Source organism: Balaenoptera musculus, chromosome 2 (genome assembly GCF_009873245.2).
Source record: "Balaenoptera musculus isolate JJ_BM4_2016_0621 chromosome 2, mBalMus1.pri.v3, whole genome shotgun sequence".
NCBI classification, from domain to species: Eukaryota; Metazoa; Chordata; class Mammalia; order Artiodactyla; family Balaenopteridae; genus Balaenoptera; species Balaenoptera musculus.
The window spans coordinates 27539098-27562327 of NC_045786.1; the positions used below are offsets into that span (position 1 = coordinate 27539098).

The 23230-nt window shown below is 45.1% G+C and overlaps 1 protein-coding gene across 5 annotated transcripts in view; it reads left to right on the top strand.

The window, feature by feature from the left end:
• The first annotated feature begins 3950 nt into the window (after positions 1-3950).
• PITRM1 (pitrilysin metallopeptidase 1) overlaps positions 3951-23230 on the top strand; it is a 31695-nt gene continuing 12415 nt past the window's right edge. For 4 of the 5 annotated variants that reach the window (XR_005018396.1, XR_005018398.1, XM_036840524.1 and 1 more), the window contains exons 1-14: positions 3951-4039; positions 6202-6307; positions 8268-8374; positions 8526-8677; positions 9226-9340; positions 9419-9515; positions 10176-10336; positions 12607-12733; positions 12905-12993; positions 13695-13823; positions 14413-14526; positions 14678-14774; positions 15292-15426; positions 16673-16811. Coding sequence is in view for 3 of the 5 variants with exons in the window: in XM_036840524.1 (XP_036696419.1) it covers positions 3987-4039; positions 6202-6307; positions 8268-8374; positions 8526-8677; positions 9226-9340; positions 9419-9515; positions 10176-10336; positions 12607-12733; positions 12905-12993; positions 13695-13823; positions 14413-14526; positions 14678-14774; positions 15292-15426; positions 16673-16811 (1621 nt within the window). In the remaining 2 variants the exon portion in view is untranslated. The remainder of the gene's footprint in view (positions 4040-6201; positions 6308-8267; positions 8375-8525; positions 8678-9225; positions 9341-9418; positions 9516-10175; positions 10337-12606; positions 12734-12904; positions 12994-13694; positions 13824-14412; positions 14527-14677; positions 14775-15291; positions 15427-16672; positions 16812-23230) is intronic. The other variant, XM_036840520.1, reaches the window with a different exon arrangement.

The window sequence follows — 23230 nt, forward strand, 5'->3', positions numbered from 1 at the left end:
GCGGAGCACAGGCTCCAGATGCGCAAGCTCAGCAATTGTGGCTCACGGGCCCAGCCGCTCCGCGGCATGTGGGATCCTCCCAGACCAGGACTCGAACCCGTGCCCCCTGCATTGGCAGGCGGACTCTCAACCACTGCGCCACCAGGGAAGCCCTCTGTTGGGATTTTTATCAGAATTGCATTGCATTTTTGGAGAGGAATGACATCCTTATCATACCGAGCTTCCTGTCTATGGAAACAGAACCTCTTGCCCTTTATTTAGGTATTTGTTAAATGCCTCTGGTTAAAGTGTTATATTAGGTTCACAATTAAGATCTCCTTTTTGACTCATTCCACTCAAATGCAAGTATATTTTCCCCACTCAAGTGAGAGCTTCAGCATGCATCCGGATTTTTTTTTTTTTTTTTACTAATTTGTGCTAGATAGATAGATATAGATGTAGATATAGATATATGAAAGATAATGCATATCACTATTTCTACTATCTGTGTAGTATTTAATTATATAAATGTGTTACATTTTATTTAAGAAAACTCCTCTTGGTAGACTTGTATGTTGTTCAGTATTTGTTGTAGTCAGAAAGTGCTGCAGGGAACATCTTTATTTATACATCATTGTGCCCATGTGAGAATATAGCTAGCTGTAGGGTAATTTTCATGAAGTAAAATTTCTGGTGAATGAGTACATGCATTTAAAATATGTATAAATGATGCCAAAGTGCTTTCCAAAAGGTAAATATATATAGTATAGCTCCCAGAGCATAAAAATACCTGATCCCTGTAACTTCACAGACCTCACTAGCCTTGAGTTTTATCAAACTGTTACATTTGATAGATAATATCTCATTGTTATTTTTTTTTATGAGCTTATTATTTTATTTATTTATTTTATTTTTGGCTGTGTTGGGTCTTCGTTTCTGTGCGAGGGCTTTCTCTAGTTGCGGCAAGCGGGGGCCACTCTTCATCGCGGTGCGCGGGCCTCTCACTATCGTGGCCTCTCTAGTTGCAGAGCACAGGCTCCAGATGCACAGGCTCAGTAGTTGTGGCTCACGGGCCTAGTTGCTCCGTGGCATGTGGGATCTTCCCGGACCAGGGCTCGAACCCGTGTCCCCTGCATGGGAAGGCAGATTCTCAACCGCTGCGCCACAGCGGAAGCCCTCATTGTTATTTTAATGTACCTTTTCTTAACCATTAATCCTGGCCGTTTTGTCTCATAGTTATATGTAAATTTGTAAAGTGTTTTTTTTTAAGTATTATTATTAAGGATTTTAGCCAAGAGGAATCTCAACAACATCTTAGGTTTTCTAAAACAACTACTTAAAACACCCAAAGTTAAACTAATTTCAGGGGAAGAGGTGATGTGCATCAGAGGTGGACATCAGGGAATGTACCTAGAAGTAGAAATGAAATCAAAATCTGCCAAATTATGTGAATTTCTGAATGGGTCATTTTAAACAGACAAAATAAAACAGAAGGCTGAAGTCAATGTGTGACCAACGTCAAAATTAAGACCTAAGATGACAAAACTATAGGACCTTAGGGTTGAAAGTCAACTGGGAGAAAATTGGGGCCTCTTTCTCTTTACAGACGATCCCGTTTTTACAAGCTCAACAGAAAGACGAAATGCTTTATGAAAACTTATCAGTAGTAATGTTCAGTGGTTGCAAACAGGTGACAGAATAAACATTTATTGAGTGAAAAAAAATAAAGAGTGCTAGGATTGCAGTTTGGGTTTTAGTCTGAGGCTGTTTCCCCTTATTTCATGTTATCAGCACTGAGTTTGTTGACATTTTATACCTTTCCTTCATGCCAACTTTGGAGACACTTACTTTGCATTTCCAGCAGTCATCACTTGATTGCTGTTTATGAAGGATTCAGAAATAAGGGATTTGCAAAAGCATGCATTTTATCGATGACATGCAATCCTGGAAAACAACATATTCAGTTAAACTACTTCATATTTTTCTTCTGGAGGTAAAAGAACCTTGACATCTTGGTATTAGTTTGCTAGGGCTTTGTAACAAAGTACCACAAACTGAGTGGCTTAGCACAGCAGAAATTTACTGTCTCATCATTCCGGAGTCCAGAATTTGGAGATCAAGGTATTGGCAGATTGGTTCATTTTGAGGCTGTGAGGGAGAATCTGTTCATAGCTCTCCCCCAGCTTCTGGTGTTGCTGGTAATCCTTGGGTACCTTGGCTTGTAGAAGCATCACTTCAATCTTTGCCTTCATCTTCACGTGGTCTTTTCCTGTGTGTGTCAAGGTGCCTAACTATCTCCTTTTAAAAAGACACCAGTCATATTGGATTATCATTTTAACTTGTTTACCTCAGTACAAACCCTATTTCTGAATGAGGTCACATTCTGAGGTTCTGGGGGTTAGGGCTTCAACATATCTTTTTGGGGAGACACAGTTCTACGCGTGACACTCCGATATTCACTTGATTGCCTTTCTGTGTCCCAGGCACAGTCTATTCTGAGAATGCTCACTTGCTAATCTTGCTAACACGTTTCATTATAACATAGGATCTGTTTTTGTAACACAGGATATTGCATAGACAATTTTTGATGTTTTTCTACCTTGCAGAGATTTGTGTTAATGTAAATTGAGATTACATATGAATGTTAATATTATGTTGGTGCTGCTCAAAATAATTATGTATAAATTCTTAGTGTGTATGTGTAGGTCAGCCATCAGTGAGGTTTATGCTGTGGAAACATTCTACTGAGTGGCAATTGCTGGATTTATGTAGCATTTATTCTTCAGAGATCAAAATTCTAGAACCTTCCAGTGCCTCAGTTTCCTGCACAATCACAGCAGGGTTAATAACACCGAACTGTCTCCCCCAAGATCACAGAGATGTTGTGGGTCTAACATTTATCACCCAAATTCTCATCAGAGGAAAGGTATTTGCACGGAGTATGTTTGTGTCCTTACCTTCTCATCATTACCCTTGTTTGTCTTGGTTCAGCTGGATTCTCCTCTGAATAACTGGTTAACTGCAGAATCCTCTGCATTGTGGAGAGGTTTTTGTAGGCTTTGGTTACTTTTCCTTGCCTTATACCCTTTACGTTGCTGTCAAAGCGTTTCGTGTTAAAATCAATTGCACCTGTCTACTTAGCGTTCTTTCTTTAGAGCCTGGAGGAAGGGGCAGGGAGATATGAGTCCCTTTGAAGTCGTGGGATGGGGGAGGGGATGGGTGGGATGCGGGAGTCTAGAGAATGGAGGAAACAAAAGCTCTGAGAAACTGAGGTCAGACTCGGGTCCTGCATTCTTCCAAGTCCCTCCCATACCGTGCCCAGGTGTGTTTAATCCCAAATGCCCTTGACAGCCCACAGCCGCCTGCCGGCCCACCCACTCATGCTCTGCCCTCCTGGAGCCAATCCCTGAGGTTCGAGAAGGCCACGTGTGTATTCCCCCCCAGGCACGAAATGCCGGTGGGGAGCTGCCCTGCGGTTTGCTGGGGATATTCTGGTTGGGACCGTTCGTAAGTAAGAGCATGACATCATGGAATCGTGGCCCTGGAAAGCAGGTGATGCAGCCCTCGAACCTTATCCACGAAGCTACACAGCCCGGGGCTAGGGCACCCGGCAGGAGCCTGAAGCTGGACGCCCTTCTCACTTCACTGCCCGAGACCTGCTAATGGACGCCTGAGTACGCACAACCTCCATCCCGGAGACCAGCGCCCACCTGTGGCCAGAGGACCACGCAATTCACCTGGCTCAGCGTAAGTCCGCCCCTCCCCTGCACACGCCCGCCCCTCCCCTGCGCAGGCCCCGCCCCTCCCTCCGCCTGCCCGTGGCTCTCAGCCCCGCCCCTCCTTCGCCTCGCCCTCCCCGCCCTCGAGTCCCGCCCCCTTCCTCGCCAGCCTTTTGGAGGGGCCGTCGCCCTGCGCGCTGACCAATAGGGTGGCGGCCGGCTCGTCCCGCCCCGCGCTGTGCGTCGGGTTAAGTGGGGTCACGGCCGGCGGTGCGCCAGTCACAAGACATGTGGCGCAGCGGGTGGAAGACCAGGGGCGTGCTGCGGCGGCTGAGCGGCCGGTGAGAGACAGCGGGGGTCGCGGGGCGGGGAGGAGGAAAGGGGGAAGTTTGTGGGGAGCGAGGGAGGGGAAAGTGAAGCGGGGAGGGAAGGTGGGCGGCGAGGGCGCCGGGAGCCCGGTGGGCGGGCGGGTGCTGGAGGCCTCGGGGTCTCTCTCTCTGGTTTGGGGTGCCGCACCTCAACTCCTTGTTCTGGGGCTCCCGGGGTCCCTCCGCCTCGGGGCTCCTGCACCCCGGGGCTCCTCTGCTGGGGCCTCCCGCCCCCCCGGCCCTCTCGTCTGGTGGCTCGTGCACCCCGGGGCCCCTCGCCCGGGACCTCCCGCTCCGAGAGCCCATCGGGATGGCAGAGCAGCCCCTCCAGTGGCCTCTCTCCCAGAGGAAGGGAGTTCCTGTCCAGTTACCAGGGTTGGGGTGCTGCAGCCAGGAATGACTGGGATATAGCCGTCGAGGACCTGGCCTGACCCCGCTCACCCCGGGCCTCCCAGAGCGGTGGCCCTGCGTGCAGGTTGTCGGGGCTTTTGAGGTGAAGACTGTCCTTGGTGTGGATATTAATGCGAGAATAAAATTAGGCGGTAGTTACGGGTCTCATTAGGCGTTAACTCCATTTCCCTGTGTGTAGTTGTGGGCAGGGAGGCCTCAGGCTCCGCACCTGCGCTTACTTATCTGCGGCCTTGATGAGAGAGGCGCCTCCGGGAGTGGAGGAGCTTTGTGTTTAATGAGAAGGTTTATGGAAAAAGAGTGTGTTTAGCTGCAAACCCTGAATGAGTATCATTTCTTTTGAGTTTGTAAAATAGGACAATACTTTTTAAACAAAGATGAATTGTTTAGTTTCGTGCTAATTCACAGAATCTTGTTGAGTTTGTAAAATATCGCAACATTTTACGTTTTAAAGAAAGATGAGTTGTTTAGTTTCACGCTAATTCAGAGAATCTTGTTGAGTTTGTGGTGGAGTTTAGCTGCTGTTAGCCCAGGGGAGGGAGCAGGGGGGTGTCTGTTGTTGGGCTGCCCTTATTGGTGTTTTGGGTTAAAATCCTCTAGCTCATAATTCTAAGAGTGGTTAAATCGGGGAGGGAAATGCTAGTTGTTTATAGAAACATCCCCATACTATTGCCTGATATTGAATGAGTCAGTGTATTGTGTGCTTATCTTACATAAAAGAAGTGTTTTTGGGATACATCGTTAATGTAGAAAACACCATAAAACGTATAATGCAGTTGAGAGAAAAATTATTTAAAAATAAGCTGTGTCACCATTACCCAGTTTAAGATTACCCCTTACCCATCATACGTCATAATTCTCCTCCCTCTTAAATGAAATCTCCCTTCTGGTTTACAGAAATAACCTCCTAATTTTTCTTTGTGTTTTTACCATCCATCTATACTCCCACGATACAGCGTTGCCTGATTGAACAGTACCTGTTTAGACTAATATTGTGTCTGTCTTTTGTAGTTTTTTTGGCTTTAGCATCATGTGCCCACTTCTTTGATACATGTAGCTGTAGTCCGTTCATTCTTAGGACCAAGTTTATCAACCGAATAGTCCACAATTTACGTGTTTTCTGTTGCTGGACATCTGGGCCACTGGGGTTTGGGGCTCTTGGGAATGGTGTATGTGTTTGTGTGTGTGTGTGTGTGTGTGTGTGTGTGTATGGGCATGCGCACCGGGGCATGAGCACAGGTCTCCAGGGCACGTACATCCAGGGGAATGAACTGCTAATCTGAATAAGGCCAGTGCTCTTCCGCAGTCTCCATTCAGTGTGCACACCCAGTGGCTGTGTGTGAGTCCCTGGTAATACTAGACTTCTTGGTTTTCACCCATTTGGAAGGTACGTAATGGGACTTTATTGTAGACTGAGTTTATTGGGATGCTGTGATTTTGACATGAGTTGTTTTCTACACAAGGGAAATTGGTGTCATAATTGTATTATAGTTATTTATGGACACGTACAAATAACAGGTTTTCAACATTTATTTATTGACGTTGCATGAGTTGAGATAAAACTGAAAGAACTTTAATGGAAATTTCCTGGAATGTGTTTAGAAGATGCAGGTTTTCATTTTTCTTTGAATTCTTTATCCCATGACAGTGTTTTCATTATGTTGCTGAATTACGTTAGCCAGTCTCCCTGCAAATCATGTAACTTTGATTATTTTCCTTAAACATAGGAGCGCCAGCCTCGGAGCATGGAGGTGGGCGAGCACCACGGCCTGTGAGAGAGCGCTGCTGCGGTACCGGGTCGGAGAGAAGATCCACGGCTTCACAGTCAGCCAGGTAGGCCCTGTGTGCTCTTCCTGTGTCAGGTCCCAGAGCAGAGACCGCAGGGGTTTTCATCTGTGTCCCCAGGCCCTGGCTTCCTCCTGTTTCACAGCAGGTGCTCAAAGGAGCGGAGTTTGCAAATGAAGGGATTTTCTGTCTCTTAAATGAGTACAGATCCCTAATCCCTTCCCTGAACCCCTAGACGCCTCACATCTTTTCAGAGCTCAGAAAGTAAATGAACGCGTTTTTGTTTCTGCATCAGTCATGACTGGTAATGAAGACTGAAGGCCCCACATCTATTCAGGTCAAGTTTCACCATCGGCTGAGTTTGCTCCAAAGTTAGGCAAAATCTTTCTGTTTTTGAGCCATTTGGGTTTCAGGATTATAGAAAAGAGATTGTGGGCCTATAGGTTCTTAAGTTTATGTAAAAATGGATTTTATTTGGTTATTGCTTTGTTTGGCTTAAACTTTCACATTGTTTTTTTCTTTAATGCTATAATTGAAAACAATGCACATCACATAATTGACTGGTTGCTGGTTTCACACTGTGCTTGACACTCTAATGAAAACAAAGGCAGGCAGCTCACAGTCAGAAGGACACATGTGCAGGTGCAGGACAAGGAACAGCATGCTGAGGTGCAGAGAGCAAGAGGAAGACGCAGGAGAGGGGGCTGCTGGGCGCTGGGTGGGGACGGGTTTGTGGAGCAGGAAAGGAGAGCCGCCATCTGTCTCCAGGCAACGGGAGCGGGCCCAGCGCAGGGGCAGGGAGTGTTCAAGGCAGGGTCCAGGAGCTTTGAGCCACTTAGAGGGGTTCATGGCTGTGGGCGAGAGCATTGTGAGGCCCCTAAAGACTTCTCAGGGGACTTGGGATTTCTAATACAGTTGTGGTTAATAATACCTTGTTCAGAGGCTGATTCTTTTCCTTTATGTTTCAAGTATTGTAGAAACTTAGTTTATGATAGGCTATCATGCTTTTTAGAAACAGTTACTGTGAAAGCTGTTTAAGAGGCCTTCTGGTTTTAAATTCATTGATCACATCTTACAAAGTACAGTTGTGAGCTCTGAGGTATAAGTGATTTCGAGACATAAATGATTTCGTGGGTATAACTTACGTGGGCATCAGTAGAACACTTGAAGCACATAGCTTTTGTGGCAGGGCCCCCAGAGCAGGCTCAGGACACCCGAGTTCTAATCTCTGCCCTGCCAGTAAGTTGTCAGCGAAGACAGGTCACTCTCACGGCTGTGTGGTGGTTACGATGACGCGGTACTGCGGTTGAAGGAGAGGGGCCTTGACACAGTTGCTTTAGTACCAAGGACAGTGGAAGTTACAGAAGCACGCATGGACACACAACCTCCACCAGGGGTGAGAATGGGTTTGCCTCTGTGGGGAGTGATCTGTACCCTCATGGACCCTCCCACTAGGAACATGTAACTGGCGATAGCCCCAGCTCACCGCCAGGAACTCATAAACCAGTAGAAGCAAAGTTTAGTCCCAAGAACATCCTTCAGGTGCCCCAGGCTCAGGTCCATCCCCGTGTTTACCTCCCGGCGGGGCTGTTCTGAGTGTCCCCGGAGATGAAGTGTGCGAGAGACACCACAGACATTCCAGACGAAAGCCTGATCTCCTTTGGGGCAGCCTGGTGTGACAGAAGGGGTCTCAATCCAGGCTCTGTGGTCTTAGCAAACTGCCTCATCACCCTGATGGGGTGGGAATGCTTGCTTCCCAGCGTTACCTGTGGCGCAGTCAGGAAATTCCTAGGCAACAGTGAGCATTGAGGAGAGAAGGTGTGGGTGTGCCTTGTCCTCAGCCCCGGGTCCTGCCTGCCTGGTCTGTGGACTCTGGACATGGTGGTTCCTGCCAGTACTGCCTTGGCCTCCGGCAGAGGAGCTGGTCCCGCAGCCGTGGATGCACTGTCACCGTCCCGGACGCCTTTCCAGCCGAGTTGAATTGTTCCTGTTTTCCTCGTTGGTTCAGGTAACGTCTGTTCCTGAGCTGTCGCTGACCGCCGTGAAACTCAGCCATGACAGCACGGGGGCACAGCACTTGCACCTGGCCAGAGAGGACAGAAACAACCTGTTCAGGTGTGTGCTGCGTCCTGAGGGCACGGCCTGGATGCTCTGCTTGGAGCATCTACTGCACCTTCAACAGTTTAACAGGGAGAGTCGAGGAGTTTCCCTCCTCCGCTCCCCACGGCCAGGCGGTGGCTCACCGGGTGTGGACCTGTCCCCGCAGCGTGCAGTTCCGCACCGCCCCCGCGGACAGCCGCGGCGCCCCGCACGTCCTGGAGCACACGGTCCTGTGCGGCTCTCAGAGGTACCCCTGCCGGGACCCCTTCTTCAAGATGCTGAACAGGTCGCTGTCTACGTTCATGAACGCCTTCACGGGTGAGGCGCGGTCTGGGGACACAGCCCTGCCTTCCCGCGGTTTCTGAGATGGCAGGAGGGGGTGGGGTGTTGGCACTCAGGAGACTGGGGTAGATTTCCCATTCCCTGTCTGGAGGACGTTAGAAGCGTAATCATTTGGGAAAGCCAAATTGTGGTTGATTATAAAACCTGGAGTTTTAGGAGAAATGTGTCTGAGTTTTTTCTGGAAAAGGTGACAGCCATTTTCTTTGGGGAGTAGTGTTATAAAGCTCGGCCTCTGGAAGCCTAGGTTAGCGGTGATGGTGCTGGTGTCTGGGTGGTGACTGCAGGAAGCCGGGCAGTGACGGGCCGGCGACGGGGGCGGCTGGGCACACGCAGTAGGCGCTCTGCAGGCCAGGCCGTCCTCTGGGCCCGCGGGTGACCCGGGCGCCAGACCTGCCGCCCGGAGTGGGCGCTGCTGCCTCTGTGCCCCTGCCAGGTCAGGTCTGCTGTGAGGCTGAGACGGGGCTGAGGTGGAGGAGTCCTGCGGGAACTGCTGTATTTAAAATCTCCCTCTTCATTGTGTCCAGCTAGTGATTACACCCTGTACCCATTTTCCACACAAAACCCCAAGGACTTCCAGAACCTCCTATCCGTGTATTTGGACGCAGCCTTCTTTCCCTGCTTGCGGGAACTGGATTTCTGGTATGTTGTGATTGGTTAATTGATCTTTACCTTAATGATAGAGTGACCGCCCCCATGTAATTGTTTGTTACTCTTTAGTCAGGAAGGATGGCGACTAGAACATGAGGATCCCAGTGACCCCCAGACGCCCTTGGTCTTTAAAGGAGTCGTCTTTAACGAAATGAAGGGAGCGTTTGTGAGTGTTTTCCTTTTTCATGTTGGGTTAAATTATCTTACTGTATAAAGTGTTGAAGTACAAATAGGCTTGGTAGCTAGTTGGCGTCCTGCCATGTCACAGTTTTCTCACTGTGAGAACTGGAATTAGCGGGCGCAGTGCCGTGAGCAGGGCCGCAGGACAGCGAGCTGGACAGCAGTTCCCAGCTGTGGTGTGGGAGCCACAGTGCCCTGTGACCTGCAGGGGCTCAGCCAGGTGAAGACCGCGTTCCTGACGGTCCCGAGACCTTGTCTTTTCCACTCTCTCTTGCCCGAGTATACGGTGGGGTTTACAGATCTAATTACAAATCAAGTTTTCGGTAAAGACTACTGCATAAAGTGAATGTCTCAGTAAAGCGGGTCACAGGGATTTTTTTGGCTCCGGTGCGTGTACAAGTTATGTATACACTTTACTGTAGGGTTTAAAAGTGTGCGGTAGCACCACGCCTGAAAAAACATCGCACACACCTTAATTAACATCACTTCATGGCTGAAAGATGCATCAGTGGGTGTCCTCATGTACCACGAGAACAGTTGTCCTTGCGGGATGTTGGTGGGTGTGCTCCCAGGACGTGGCTGATTTGTTGAATTACATGAACAGTGCCTGCGTTGGTCTTCACGTACACGTGTACTTTTACTTAAGACAGATCACGAGAGGATATTCTCGCAGCACGTTCAGAGCCGCCTGCTTCCCGACCACACGTACTCAGTGGTCTCCGGAGGGGACCCCTTGTGCATCCCAGACCTCACGTGGGAGCAGCTCAGACAGTTCCACGCCACACACTACCACCCCAGCAACGCCAGGTGACTCTGCCTTGTGAAGCTCAGTGCCAGGTGTTTGCTTTCCTTGCACTGTCATGCTTCTCTCCAGTTCGGCTTGGAAAGGTTTGCGTAACAGTTGTGTGCGTTTAGACACTCCTTCAGGTCTGCAGCAGTAACTCTCACACTCCCAGCACAGTGAGGGTCCAGCCTGCCCGCCCACCTCCTCTGCGGCCCAGCTTTGTGCTGAGGGGGTGACAGGGGAGGCTGGCAGGTCCTCCTCGCAGGCTGACACGGTCCCTGGAGAGGTGCCCCCGAAGTGGCGGCTGCATCATTAAACCTCAGAGATTTACTTCCTGATAGATTGCTTGTGTTAGATATCGTTAATAATAAAACGCTAATAGCCGTGTTTGCAAATACATTAAGCGTTCATGTAAAGTCATACTTGCAAGATTATTTTAAGTGTGAAATGTTTAAATTTAAATTATGAAAAGTCTAAAGCATCCAGGAGAGTGTAGAGAGTAGAACGACGAACTCCATACACTTACCGCGTAGCTTCGTCCTTTGGACGTGTGCGTAGGTACACACAGATACACATAGATATGTTCGAGGATGTTCTTTTACGTAAGATAATACCATTTTCACGTTTAACAAAATAAAAAATAATTGATTAGAACCACCTATACCTCAGCCCAAATTGATTTTCCAGTTGTCTCGAAAATGTTTGATCAGATGAGGCCCACAAACTGCCTTTCCCCGCCGTGTCTCCTAAGCACCCTTTCTAGTGGAACAGTGCCCCCTCCTCATTCTCATGGACCAGTTGAAGACATTAGGCCAGGCCCCCTCTTGACTTTCTCGCCTCCTGGGGCGTCTCGCCGCTTCTCTGGTATCGGCGGACGTGCTCCTGTGTTTCCTGAGAGCTGGACGTGGGTCCAGAGACTGCCTGCACCCTCGTAGGTGATGCCTGCGTGCCTGCTGCACCCAGCGGGAATGCCAGGGCTGGTAGGATGGTGATGGCGACCTCCCCCCACTGAAAGCCCCGCTCCCCCTGCGGACCCAGGACCCAGGCCCCAGGCCCCAGGCCGGCTGCTGGATTGGTGTGCTGGCCCCGAGAGTAGTCACGCTCCTCACAGCCTGGGAGCGGCTCTTATGTTAAGTGATAATTGTTGCCTGGAGCATTTCCTGTGATAGGGTTTGCAAATTTTCTAAAGAATTCTGTAATTTCTTCTATATTTACTGGCTGGGTTTCTGTAAAGAAGAGCTTACCCTGAAGTACGGTTCTCCCAGGAAAGGCGGGGGGTGGGCAGTGGGAGTGAGGTTTCCCTTGGCTGTCCAGTTTTGGGGGCTGGCACTCCTCCAATGACAACAGAAAGGACTTTTTTTAGTCTTGTTTGAATTATTTCATTTTTTTAAATATCATTACAACCTCATGGAAACGTTTTCCTATATGTGTATATTTAAGGTGTGATCAAGTGAAATTAAAATAAATTTTTTTAATGCTCAAATTTGCCCCACTGCGGCCTAAGGAAGCTCCTTGACAGTCATCCTGTCTTTCTGAAGGTCTTTAGTCTTCAGTAACTTCATTGATTTCTGCCCCAGCCCCAAATCCAGGCTCAGTCTGCTCCCAATCCGTAGCTGGCCTTTTCTCCAGGGAGTTCTGGAGCTAAATGCAGATGGGCATATAGAGACTGTGTTTGGACGGCACCAGGGGTGCTTGTTGCCACTGGATGATCACATTCTAAATTCTGAGTGGGAGATGTGACGGGATCTTGAGGATGCTACTTCCCTAGCCCTTAATCGTAGCTCACACAGCATTCTGTTACAAAGATGAAGTCTGTCATTGTCTGCTTTATCCCCGATGAATAATATGTTGTCTTAAAAACATGTGTGACCTGAAACTTGTAGCCTAAGTTTGAAGTTTGTGAATTAAATTTTGTTTGGTAGTCTTAGGTGGATTATTGTGTTACTGTAGCTAAGGTCTTAAGTATTTTAATGTGCAACTTATTTGGTTTTTGGAACACCTTTATAGTAGATTCAAAATGAAGAGCAATTTTTGCCAGACTACATTTAATTAATCCCTTTTATACAGTTTGTGTTTTGTTTGAACCACATCTTGTAAAAAGCAAAAGCCTCTTTGGTGTTTGTGGTTAAATTAAGTGAAAAAAGGTGTTCCTGTGTGAAGTTCACTTCAGCGTGGAAAGTGGCGTGTTATCGGCTGTCATGTCGTGCACACCCTCCAGTTCATACTAAGCCGTCTGTGTTGATTTCTAATCTTTTAACCTAAAATAGACTAAGGTATTCTCTCAAAATTTCAGGTTCTTCACTTACGGTAATTTTCCGCTAGAACAGCATCTGAAACAAATTCATGAAGAAGCACTGAGTAAATTTCAGAGAATCAAGCCATGTACCGCAGTGCCAGCCCAGAAGCCTTGGGATAAGCCTGTAAGTGCCAGGTGCAGAGTCATCAGTGTCACCAGGCCTGTCAGATACGTGACATGGAGGCGCGGGCATGTGTTAATAGGGTTTTCAGATGCCGTGGGCTGTGCCATGTTTTATACATCAGGTAACCTGTGCTTGTTTGAACCCCTTCACACACGCTCTGTCCTCTTCCAGAGGGAGTTCCAGGTCACGTGTGCCCCGGACTCGCTGGCCGCGGGCTCCTCAGAGCAGGCGACCATCAGCGTCAGCTTCCTCCTGCCAGAGTGAGTGCGCGTAGAGCTCACGCTGCCGAGCCAGTGGGGACGGGGTGCCTGGGAGGTCGGGGGCGGAGGACGCTCCACTTGGGCGTAAGTGAGTGGGCGGTAAGAATTCGGGAGTCCAGCAGTGGTAGGTGTGGGGTGTTTGTAACAACGTCTGGGATGGTTTGGGTTTAGTGTTGGGGTCAGGGATGCCTCTGTGCGTGATAAGAGCACTGTGAACTGTGGCCTTGAAAGAACACTGTTCACACGACTGTAATCCCAGAGGCCTGGGCCCGCAGGGCGTGTGGGCAGGAAGGGGTCCTGCCGCGCTGTCGGTGTCTGCCCTCTGCAGCTGCACAGCCTGACCGAATGGCCCCGTTTCCTGTGTGTCTCTCATCTGCGTGTGGGCGGCGCGGGTATACTGAAACAGTGCGCGTCAGAGTGCTGGGCACCCTGTTGTGTGATAGCATGCGATGTGCAGCTCTGTTAGCCTCAGGGTTTGGGAGCCCCAGAATCCCAGCATATGAGAGCTTTGAAAATCAAAAAATACTCTCTTTACCCATGTAACTGTTAAAATAGAGGTTGAAATGCAAGAATTTCTAGTAGAATTTCAGTTTTGGGGGGAAATAAGTGTCAATTTAGTAGTGATTTTAATAATTTTGAAAACATTTATAAGGGCCAACCGTTTCCCTTTTTTCCTCCCCCTCCCGTTTTTATAAATGAAGCATCACTGACACATTTGAAGCCTTCACGCTGAACCTTCTGTCTTCACTCTTGATCAGTGGCCCCAACTCCCCCTTCTACAAAGCCCTCATTGAATCTGGACTCGGCACAGACTTTTCCCCTGACGTTGGGTACGTTTTATTACCAGATCAGATCATTAGTCCACGATCAGGGGCAATTTTGACATTTCACAATGTCTGGACACATTTTAGGTTGTCACAACTGGCAGCTCATGGGCGGGGGTCAAGGGTGTAGATGCTCCACATCCCATAGTCACAGGACGGCCCTCTTCCCGCCCCAGCTATGGTTCCAGGACAGGCTGTTTGTGTCCCCTGCAGGGGACATATGGCAAAAAAAAACAAACAAAACCCAACAAGGTGGCTCTTCCAAGATCTCAGAATGGCATACTGCTGCCTGTTTTAAAAATCAGACCATTAAATATTCTTTGAAATCTTAAGATTTTGTAAAACTCTCTAGATTTATTCTGCCTGAAATCTAAAATTTAAATTGTGGTGGTTTTTAGAAATGTTAAAAGGACCTGAATGTAAATGTGACCAGTTGTATCTGAGCAGCAAATCCCCGAGGACGCTGCTTTACTGGCTTTCTCATGGGGGAGTCCTTGCCTGTGTCCTGTAGAGGGTTTGATCTCAGTAAAGCATCTTATAAACGAGTGATGGAGGCTGTACAGATTCTAACGCATTACCTGCTTTTGTATCCCAGGTACAATGGCTGCACACGGGAGGCCTACTTCAGCGTGGGCCTGCAGGGTATCGCAGAGAAGGACATTCAGACAGTCCGGGACCTCGTGGATAGGACGCTGGATGACATCATCGAGTATGTGCGGTGTCTCTGGGGCTGGGCTGGAGTCCCCCCTCCTTAGTGCAGGGGGCACTTTACGTCACAGAACACACGCTCCTTCATGGGAGCTGCCTTGTTCAGAAACATGGATTTCTTCTCAACATCTGAGTTCTTGGTGTTTCTGTAGGAAAGGATTTGAAGATGATCGAATTGAAGCGTTACTTCATAAAATTGAGATACAGATGAAGCACCAGTCTGTCAGCTTTGGACTCGCCCTGACGTCTGTGTGTATTGCTCAAACATCTCATTTCTCTTTTTTTGTTACCTTTATAATTAGGGGTTCTCGAAAATATAGATTGTTGTTCACAGCACCTTTCATTTGAACCTTGAAAGTTATGGTGTTTTGGATCGGATATAAAATTACTGTTAATTTAATTTTAATAATACATTGCTTGTCTTTTTATTAGCTTACTTCATTAGCTTTTCGATGTCTTATTTTTTAATAGATTTATGCAGAGTGCTTTAAACGGATAGGGATTTATGATAACTATTAGTAATTATATTTTCCAAAAAGTAATTTTTGAACCTGTGCTTTTTAATTTGTTAGGGAAAAAACTCACATAAAATGAGTTTAGTTTTCCTTCTTCTAGCCAAAGAATGACTTAATTTTTGTCATGAACAGTCATCTGTGGTATTTTTAAATATGGAAACTGAGTCTTAATGAAAAGACAGGCTTGGATGTTGGCTGAGCCGACGCCGAGTTCACAGGTAACGTGCCGCATGTCGTGACCCCCGTTGCAGTACATAGCTTCCTGCTGGAATCACGATGGGGACCCTGTGGAGCTCCTCAAGCTCGGGAGTCAGGTAGCTCGTTTCCGGAAGTGCCTGGAGGAAAATCCAAAGTTTTTGCAAGAAAAAGTAAAACAGTATTTTAAGGTAAGAAACTTGGAGGATTTATGTCTGTAGTTCTGAAGTTGAATTTTTTAACAATGAAGGGAACATTAGGAATATAATCTACACTGTGTAAGTCCCTTTCTGCTAACAGACAGGTGACATAATTTCTTACTTACTAATTAAAATTGTAAGTGGTCATATTAGCTTTAAAAATTCAATTTTCCAGATTCTTAGGCAGGTTGGTTTTTATATGAATATGTGCATGTTTTTTTACATATGAATGCGTGTAGGTATGTGTATAACAAAACATCTGCCCGTGTTTTTGTCGTGTTTTGGTAATAGGATACATGGAATACGAGAAGAGTCGCCTAAATGTGTAAATATTCTGGTGGTTTTTACCAAGGCGTCTTCTGGTGCTCGCTTGTTTGTCTCCACAGATTTGTGGGCTTTTGTGCTTGATGTGTGTTCCTTGGTGGATGGTCACTGATAGGACAGAATGTCATCTACCTCCCTTGCCCCGGGGGTCGGGGGGTGGGTGGACGACACCATCCTGCCATGAGTGAGAGCCACGTTCCTCTGCACCAACATTTGGGGCCATTCGGCCAGCAGTCTCTCTTGAGTTACGAGTTATTTCGCATGAAGTGCTTGTCGTGCTATAATTCTCCCACTCTGTGTAGTGTCACAGGTGAGCCTTTTGTGTGCGTGTGTTTCTAGAGGCTGCGTAAATCAGGGGCACATTAAGTTACCTAACGTTTATTTTCACGTTAGGGCAGCATCTGTTTTGTCCTCATAATTTATGAAATACTGAGTGCAGAATATAGTCCCAGCCTTTGAGAAGTTAACAGTATAATGAAGACTAGATAAAAATTAAATTACTTTATTCTACGTTATTTTCGATTTAGACTAAAGCCAAAGGTTTATAATATTAAAAAGTGCAAGCAGTTTCTTTGTACAACCAACGTGTAAAGGGAACGTTGAATGTCAACGCGTTTGTGGTTAAGATGTAGTAACCACAGTGGTCGTGTAACAGCACCGGCCTGTGTGGAGCACGTCATCCCCGCAGAGCACGTGGACCTCGAGGATTGCTTGTGGACCTCGAGGATTGCGTGTGGACCTCGAGGATTGCGTGTGGCTCACAGGCTCTCCGCACACAGCCCTTTGGGGCGAGTTCTATCGTCGTGACTGTGAAATGGGAAAACGGAACTGCAGGGCCGAGAGCACTGTGCTCGAGGCTGTCTCGGTGCTGGACATGTTAAAATCTTGTTTTAATTTGGCTTTTTTGTTGCAGAATAATCAGCATAAGTTGACTTTATCAATGAAACCAGACGACAAGTATTCCGAGAAACAAATGCAGCTGGAAACAGAAAAACTGAAGCAAAAGGTCAACTCTCTTTCCCCGGAAGACAAGCAGCAGATCTATGAAAAAGGTCAGGCCTGGTAATTCCCTTGCCTTCACCCAACCCCACTGAGCTGTTTAGGAATAAGGGTCGTTTCAGCCGACAATCCTCTGTTGGGTGCCTGTGGAGTTCTCTGTTTGGTGCGGTGGGTTCAACCCCAGTAGGATTGACCCTGTTTTTAAAAATCCACCCTGTGATTCAGCAGGAAAGGCAGGCATACTGGAAAAGAGGTGGCTTTATAAGGTTTATTCATTCACAGATTTTACAAATGCCTTCTCTGTACTAGGGGCTGTAATAGGCCACTAAACGTGTGTTGCGTTGCAGTACATAGTTAACTGCAAATGGGCCCTGTGGACAGTGTGAGCTGTGGGTTCAGGAGAGAGGCCGGTCTCGGGGCGACACAGGCCTTGAGTTCCTCATGGAACCCCCCACCCCGGTCCCTGTGGTGCAGGCGCTGTGAGCACAGAAACGGGTCTGTGGTATCTTCCAGTGCTAACTTGCACTGCCTGTAAAGCCCGGTGGTCCTACTCCTGAGTGTTTACCCAAGAGAAGTGAAAGCATCGGTCCACACAGAACTTGAGCCAGCCTCATTTCTCCCGCGTGGTGTCCACACAGGGAAATACCGTGAAATATCCACACAGTGAAATGCCGCTCAGCCATAAAGGGGACCAAAATACTGATACACTCAATATCCGTGAGTCTCAAAGCATTGTGCGAAGTGAAGTTAGGGGCACAAAGGAACACCTGTGGAACAGGTTCATTTACCTGAAGCCCTAGAAATGGTGATGCTCTAGTGACTGAGGCCGGTGAGTCTGGGAGCACAGCAGGGATCACTTGCGGGGAACCTTCTGGGGTGGCGGCACCTTCTGCATCATGATACCTTTGTCAGAATCCATTGGGTTGTATCTTGAAAGTTGTGAATTTTATCGTATGTGACTTATATGTTAATGAAGTTTATTAATATATATATACATACACACAGTATACACAACTACATATACACCCCCCAACCCCCCCCCAAAAGTTGGCTGGGATTACATGAAGAATTTATCAGGTTTGTCAGGAGGTGGATTTGACTTTAAGTGAAAAGTAGGTAATTCCATTTGATCATGCTAAGTTGGAGGTGGTATAATTTTATAAAGACACAATTAATGTCAACTTGTAACCTATTTATAATCTCTGAATTCTTCTTTAGATATACAAAGAGTTAGTTACTTTAAGCTCTTGCATAAATTTTTTTTTTAATTGAAGTATAGTTGATTTACAATGTTGTGTATCTGGTATACAGCAAAATGATTCAGATATAGCTGTAGATTCTTTTTCAGATTTTTTTCCATTATAGTTTATTATAAAATATTATTTTTTGAATTTTTTTATACAGTAGGTTCTTATTAGTTATCCATTTTATACGTATTAGTGTATATATGTCAATCCTAATCTCCCAGTTCGTCACACCACACCACACCACCACCGCCCTGCCACTTCCCCCCTTGGTGTCCATACGTTTGTTCTCCACATCTGTGTCTCTCTTCTTCTTCCCTGCAAAACCGGTTCATCTGTACCATCTTTCTAGGCTCCACGTATATGCGTTAATATATGATATTTGTTTCTCTCTTTTTGACTTACTTCACTCTGTATGACAGTCTGTAGATCCATCCACGTCTCTACAAATTTTGTTCCTTTTTATGGCTGAGTAATACTCCATTGTATATATATACCACATCTTCTTTATCCATTCGTCTGTCGATGGGCATTTAGGTTGTTTCCTTGACCTGGCTATTGTAAATAGTGTTGCAGTGAACATTGGGGTGCATGTGTGTTTTTGAATTATGGTTTTCTCTGGGTATATGCCCAGTAGTGGGATTGCTGGGTCATATGGTAATTCTGTTTCTAGTTTTTTAAGGAACCTCCATACTGTTCTCCATAGTGGCTGTATCAATTTACATTCCCACCAACAGTGCAAGAGGGTTCCCTTTTCTCCACACCCTCTCCAGCATTTGTTGTTTGTAGATTTTCTGATGATGCCCATTCTAACTGGTGTCAGGTGATACCTCATTGTAGTTTTGATTTGCATTTCTCTAATAATTAGTGATGTTGAGCAGCTTTTCATGTGCCTCTTGGCCATCTGTATGTCTTCTTTGGAGAAATGTCTATTTAGGTCTTCTGCCCATTTTTGGATTGGATTGTTTGTTTCTTTAATATTGAGCTGCATGGGCTGTTTATATACTTTGGAGATTAATCCTTTGTCTGTTGATTCGTTTGCAAATATTTTCTTCTATTCTGAGGGTTGTCTTTTCATCTTCTTTATGGTTTCCTTTGCTGTGCAAAAGGTTTGAAGTTTCATTAGGTCCCATTAGTTTGTTTTTATTTCCATTACTCTAGGAGGTGGATCAAAAAAGATGTTGCTGTGATTTATGTCAAAGAGTGTTCTTCCTATGTTTTCCTCTAAGAGTTTTATAGTGTCCGGTCTTACATTTAGGTCTCGAATCCATTTTGAGTTTATATTTGTGTATAGTGTTAGAGAGTGTTCTAATTTCATTCTTTTATATGTAGCTGTCCAGTTTTCCCAGCACCACTTATTGAAGAGATTGTCTTTTCTCTATTGTATATCTTTGCCTCCTTTGTCATAGATTAGTTGACCATAGGTGTGTGGGTTTGTCTCTGGGCTTTCTATCCTGTTCCATTGATCTGTATTTCTGTTTTTGTGCCAGTACCATATTGTTTTGATTACTGTAGCTTTGTAGTATAGTCTGAAGTCAGGGAGTCTGATTCCTCCAGCTCTTGTTTTTTTCCCTCAAGACTGCTTTGGCTATTCAGGGTCTTTTGTATCTCTGTACAAATTTTAAGATTTTGTGTTCGAGTTCTGTAAAAAAATGCCATTGGTAGTTTGATAGGGATTGCATTGAATCTGTAGATTGCTTTGGGTAGTATAGTCATTTTCACAGTATTGATTCTTCCAATCCAAGAACATGGTATATCCCTCCATCTGTTTGTGTCATTTTTAATTTCTTTCATCAGTGTCTTATAGTTTTCTGCATACAGGCCTTTTGTCTCCCTAGGTAGGTTTATTCCTAGGTATTTTATTCTTTTTGTTGCAATGGTAAATGGGAGTGTTTCCTTAATTTCTCTTTGCCATTTTTCACCATTAGTGTATACAAATGCAAGAGATTTCTGTGCATTAATTTTGTATCCTGCAACTTTACCAGATTCATTGATTACTTCTAGTAGTTTTATGGTGGCATCTTTAGGATTCTCTATGTAGAGTATCATGTCACCTACAAAGAGTGACAGTTTTACTTCTTCTTTTCCAATTTGTATTCCTTTTATTTCCTATTCTTCTCTGATTGCCGTGGCTAGGACTTCCAAAACTATGTTGAATGATAGTGGCGAGAGTGGACATACTTGTCTTGTTCCTGATCTTAGAGGAAATGCTTTCAGGTTTTCACCATTGAGAATGATGTTTGCTATGGGTTTGTCATATATGGCCTTTATTATGTTGAGGTAGGTTCCCTCTATGCTCACTTTCTGGAGAGTTTTTATCATAAATGGGTGTTGAATTTTGTCAGAAGGTTTTTCTGCATCTATTGAGATGATCATATGGATTTTCTTCTTCAATTTGTTAATATGGTGTATCACACTGATTTGCATGTATTGAGGAATCCTTGCGTCCCTGGGATAAATCCCACTTGATCATGGTATATGATCCTTTTAATGTGTTGTTGGATTCTGTTTGCTAGTATTTTGTTGAGGAATTTTGCATCTATATTCATCAGTGATATTGGTCTGTAATTTTATTTTTTTGTACTATTTTTGTCTGGTTTTGCTATCAGGGTGGTGGTGGCCTCATAGAATGAGTTTGGGAGTGTTCCTTCCTCTGCAGTTTTTTGGAAGAGTTTGAGAAGGATGGGTGTTAGCTCTTCTCTAAATGTTTGATAGAATTCACCTGTGAAGCCATCTGGTCCTGGACTTCTGTTTGTTGGAAGATTTTTAATCACAGTTTCAATTTCATTACTTGTGATTGGTCTGTTCATATTTTCTGTTTCTTCCTGCTTCAGTCTTGGAAGGTTATATCTTTCTAAGAATTTGTCTGTTTCTTCTAGGCTGCCCATTTTATTGGCATAGAGTTGCTTGTAGTAGTCTCTTAGGATGCTTTGTATTTCTGCGGTGTGTGTTGTGACTTCTCCTTTTTCATTTCTAATTTTATTGATTTGAGTCCTCTCCCTCTTTTTCTTGATGAGTCTGGCTACTGGTTTATCAATTTTGTTTATCTTCTCAAAGAACCAGCTTTTAGTTTTATTGATTTTTGCTATTGTTTTCTTTGTTTCTATTTCATTTATTTCTGCTCTGATCTTTATGATTTCTTTCCTTCTACTAACTTTGGGTTTTGTTTGTTCTTTCTCCAGTTCCTTTAGGTGTAACGTTAGATTGTTTATTTGAGATTTTTCTTGTTTCTTGAGGTAAGCTTATATTGCTATAAACTTCCCTCTTAGAACTGCTTTTGCTGCATTTCATAGGTTTTGGATCGTTGTGTTTTCGTTGTCATTTGTCTCTAGGTATTTTTTGATTTCCTCTTTGATTTCTTCAGTGATCTCTTGGTTATTTAGTAACATATTGTTTAACCTCCATGTGTTTGTGTTTTTACATTTTTTTCCCCTGTAATTGATCTCTAACCTCATAGCATTGTGGTCAGAAAAGATGCTTGATATGATTTCAATTTCTTAGTTTACTGATGCTTGATTTGTGACCCAAGATGTGATCTATCCTGGAGAATGTTCCGTGTGCACTTGAGAAGAACGTGTAATCTGCTGTTGGATGGCCTGTCCTATAAATATCAATTAAATCTATGTGGTCTGTTGTGTCATTTAAAGCTTGTCTTCCTTATTAATTTTCTGTTTGGATGATCTGTCCATTGGTGTAAGTGAGGTGTTAAAGTCCCCCACTATTGTGTTACTGTCGATTTCCTCTATTATAGCTGTTAGCAGTTGCCTTATGTATTGAGGTGCTCCTATGTTGGGTGCATATATATTTCTAATTATTATGTCTTCTTGGATTGATCCCTTGATCATTATGTAGTGTCTTTCTTTGTCTCTTGTAACATTCTTTATTTCAAAGTCTATTTTATCTGATATGAGTATTGCTACTCCAGCTTTCTTTTGATTTCCATTTGCATGGAATATCTTTTTCCATCCCCTCACTTTCAGTCTTTATGTGTCCCTAGGGTCTGAAGTGGGTCTCTTGTAGACAGCATATATATGGGTCTTGTTTTTGTATCCATTCAGCAAGCCTATGTCTTTTGTTTGGAGCATTTAATCCGTTCATGTTAAGGTAATTATTGATATGTATCCTCCTGTGACCATTTTCTTAATTGTTTTGGGTTTGTTTTTGTAGATGCTTTTCTTCTCTTGTGTTCCCACTTAGAGAAGTTCCTTTAGCATTTGTTGTAGAGCTGGTTTGGTGGTGCTGAATTCTCTTAGCTTTGCTTCTCTGTAAAGCTTTGATTTCTCCATTGAATCTGAATGAGATTCTTGCCGGGTAGAGTAACCTTGGTTGTAGTCTTCCCTTTTCATCACTTTAAATATATCATGCCACTCCCTTCTGGCTTGTAGAGTTTCTGCTGAGAAATCAGCTGTTAACCTTATGGGAGTTCCCTTGTATGTTATGTTGTCATTCTTCCCCCTGTTGGTTTCAGTAATTTTCTTTGTCTTTAATTTTTGTCAGTTTGATTACTACGTGTCTCAGCATGTTTTCTCCTTGGGTTTATCCTGCCTGGGACTCTCTGCACTTCCTGGACTTGGGTGGCTGTTTCCTTTCCATGTTAGGGAAGTTTCAACTAAATCTCTTCAGATATTTTCTCTGGTCCTTTCTCTTTCTCTTCTCCTTCTGGGGCCCCTATAATGCAAATATTGGTGTGTTTAATGTTGTCCCAGAGGTCTCTTAGGCTATGTTCCATTCTTTTCATTCTTTTTCTTTATTCTGTTCCGCAGCAGTGAACTCCACCATTCTGTCTTCCAGGTCACTTATCCATTCTTCTGCACTCAGTTATCTGCTATTGATTCCTTCTAGTGTATTTTTCATTTCAGTTATTGTATTGTTCATCTCTGTTTTGTTGATCTTTAATTCTCTAGGCCTTTGTTAAACATTTCTTGCATCTTCTCCATCTTTGTCTCCATTCTTTTTCCCGAGGTCCTGGATCATCTTCACTGTCATTATTCTGAATTCGTTTTCTGGAAGGTTGCCTATCTCCACTTCATTTAGTTTTTCTGGGGTTTTATCTTGTTCCTTCATCTGGTACAAAGTCCTCTACCTTTTCATCTTGTCTGTCTTTCTGTCAATGTGGTTTTTGTTCTACAGGCTGCAGGATTGTAGTTCTTCTTGCTTCTCCTGTCTGCCCTGTGGTGGATAAGGCTATCTAAGAGGCTTGTGCAAGTTTCCTCATGGGAGGGACTGGT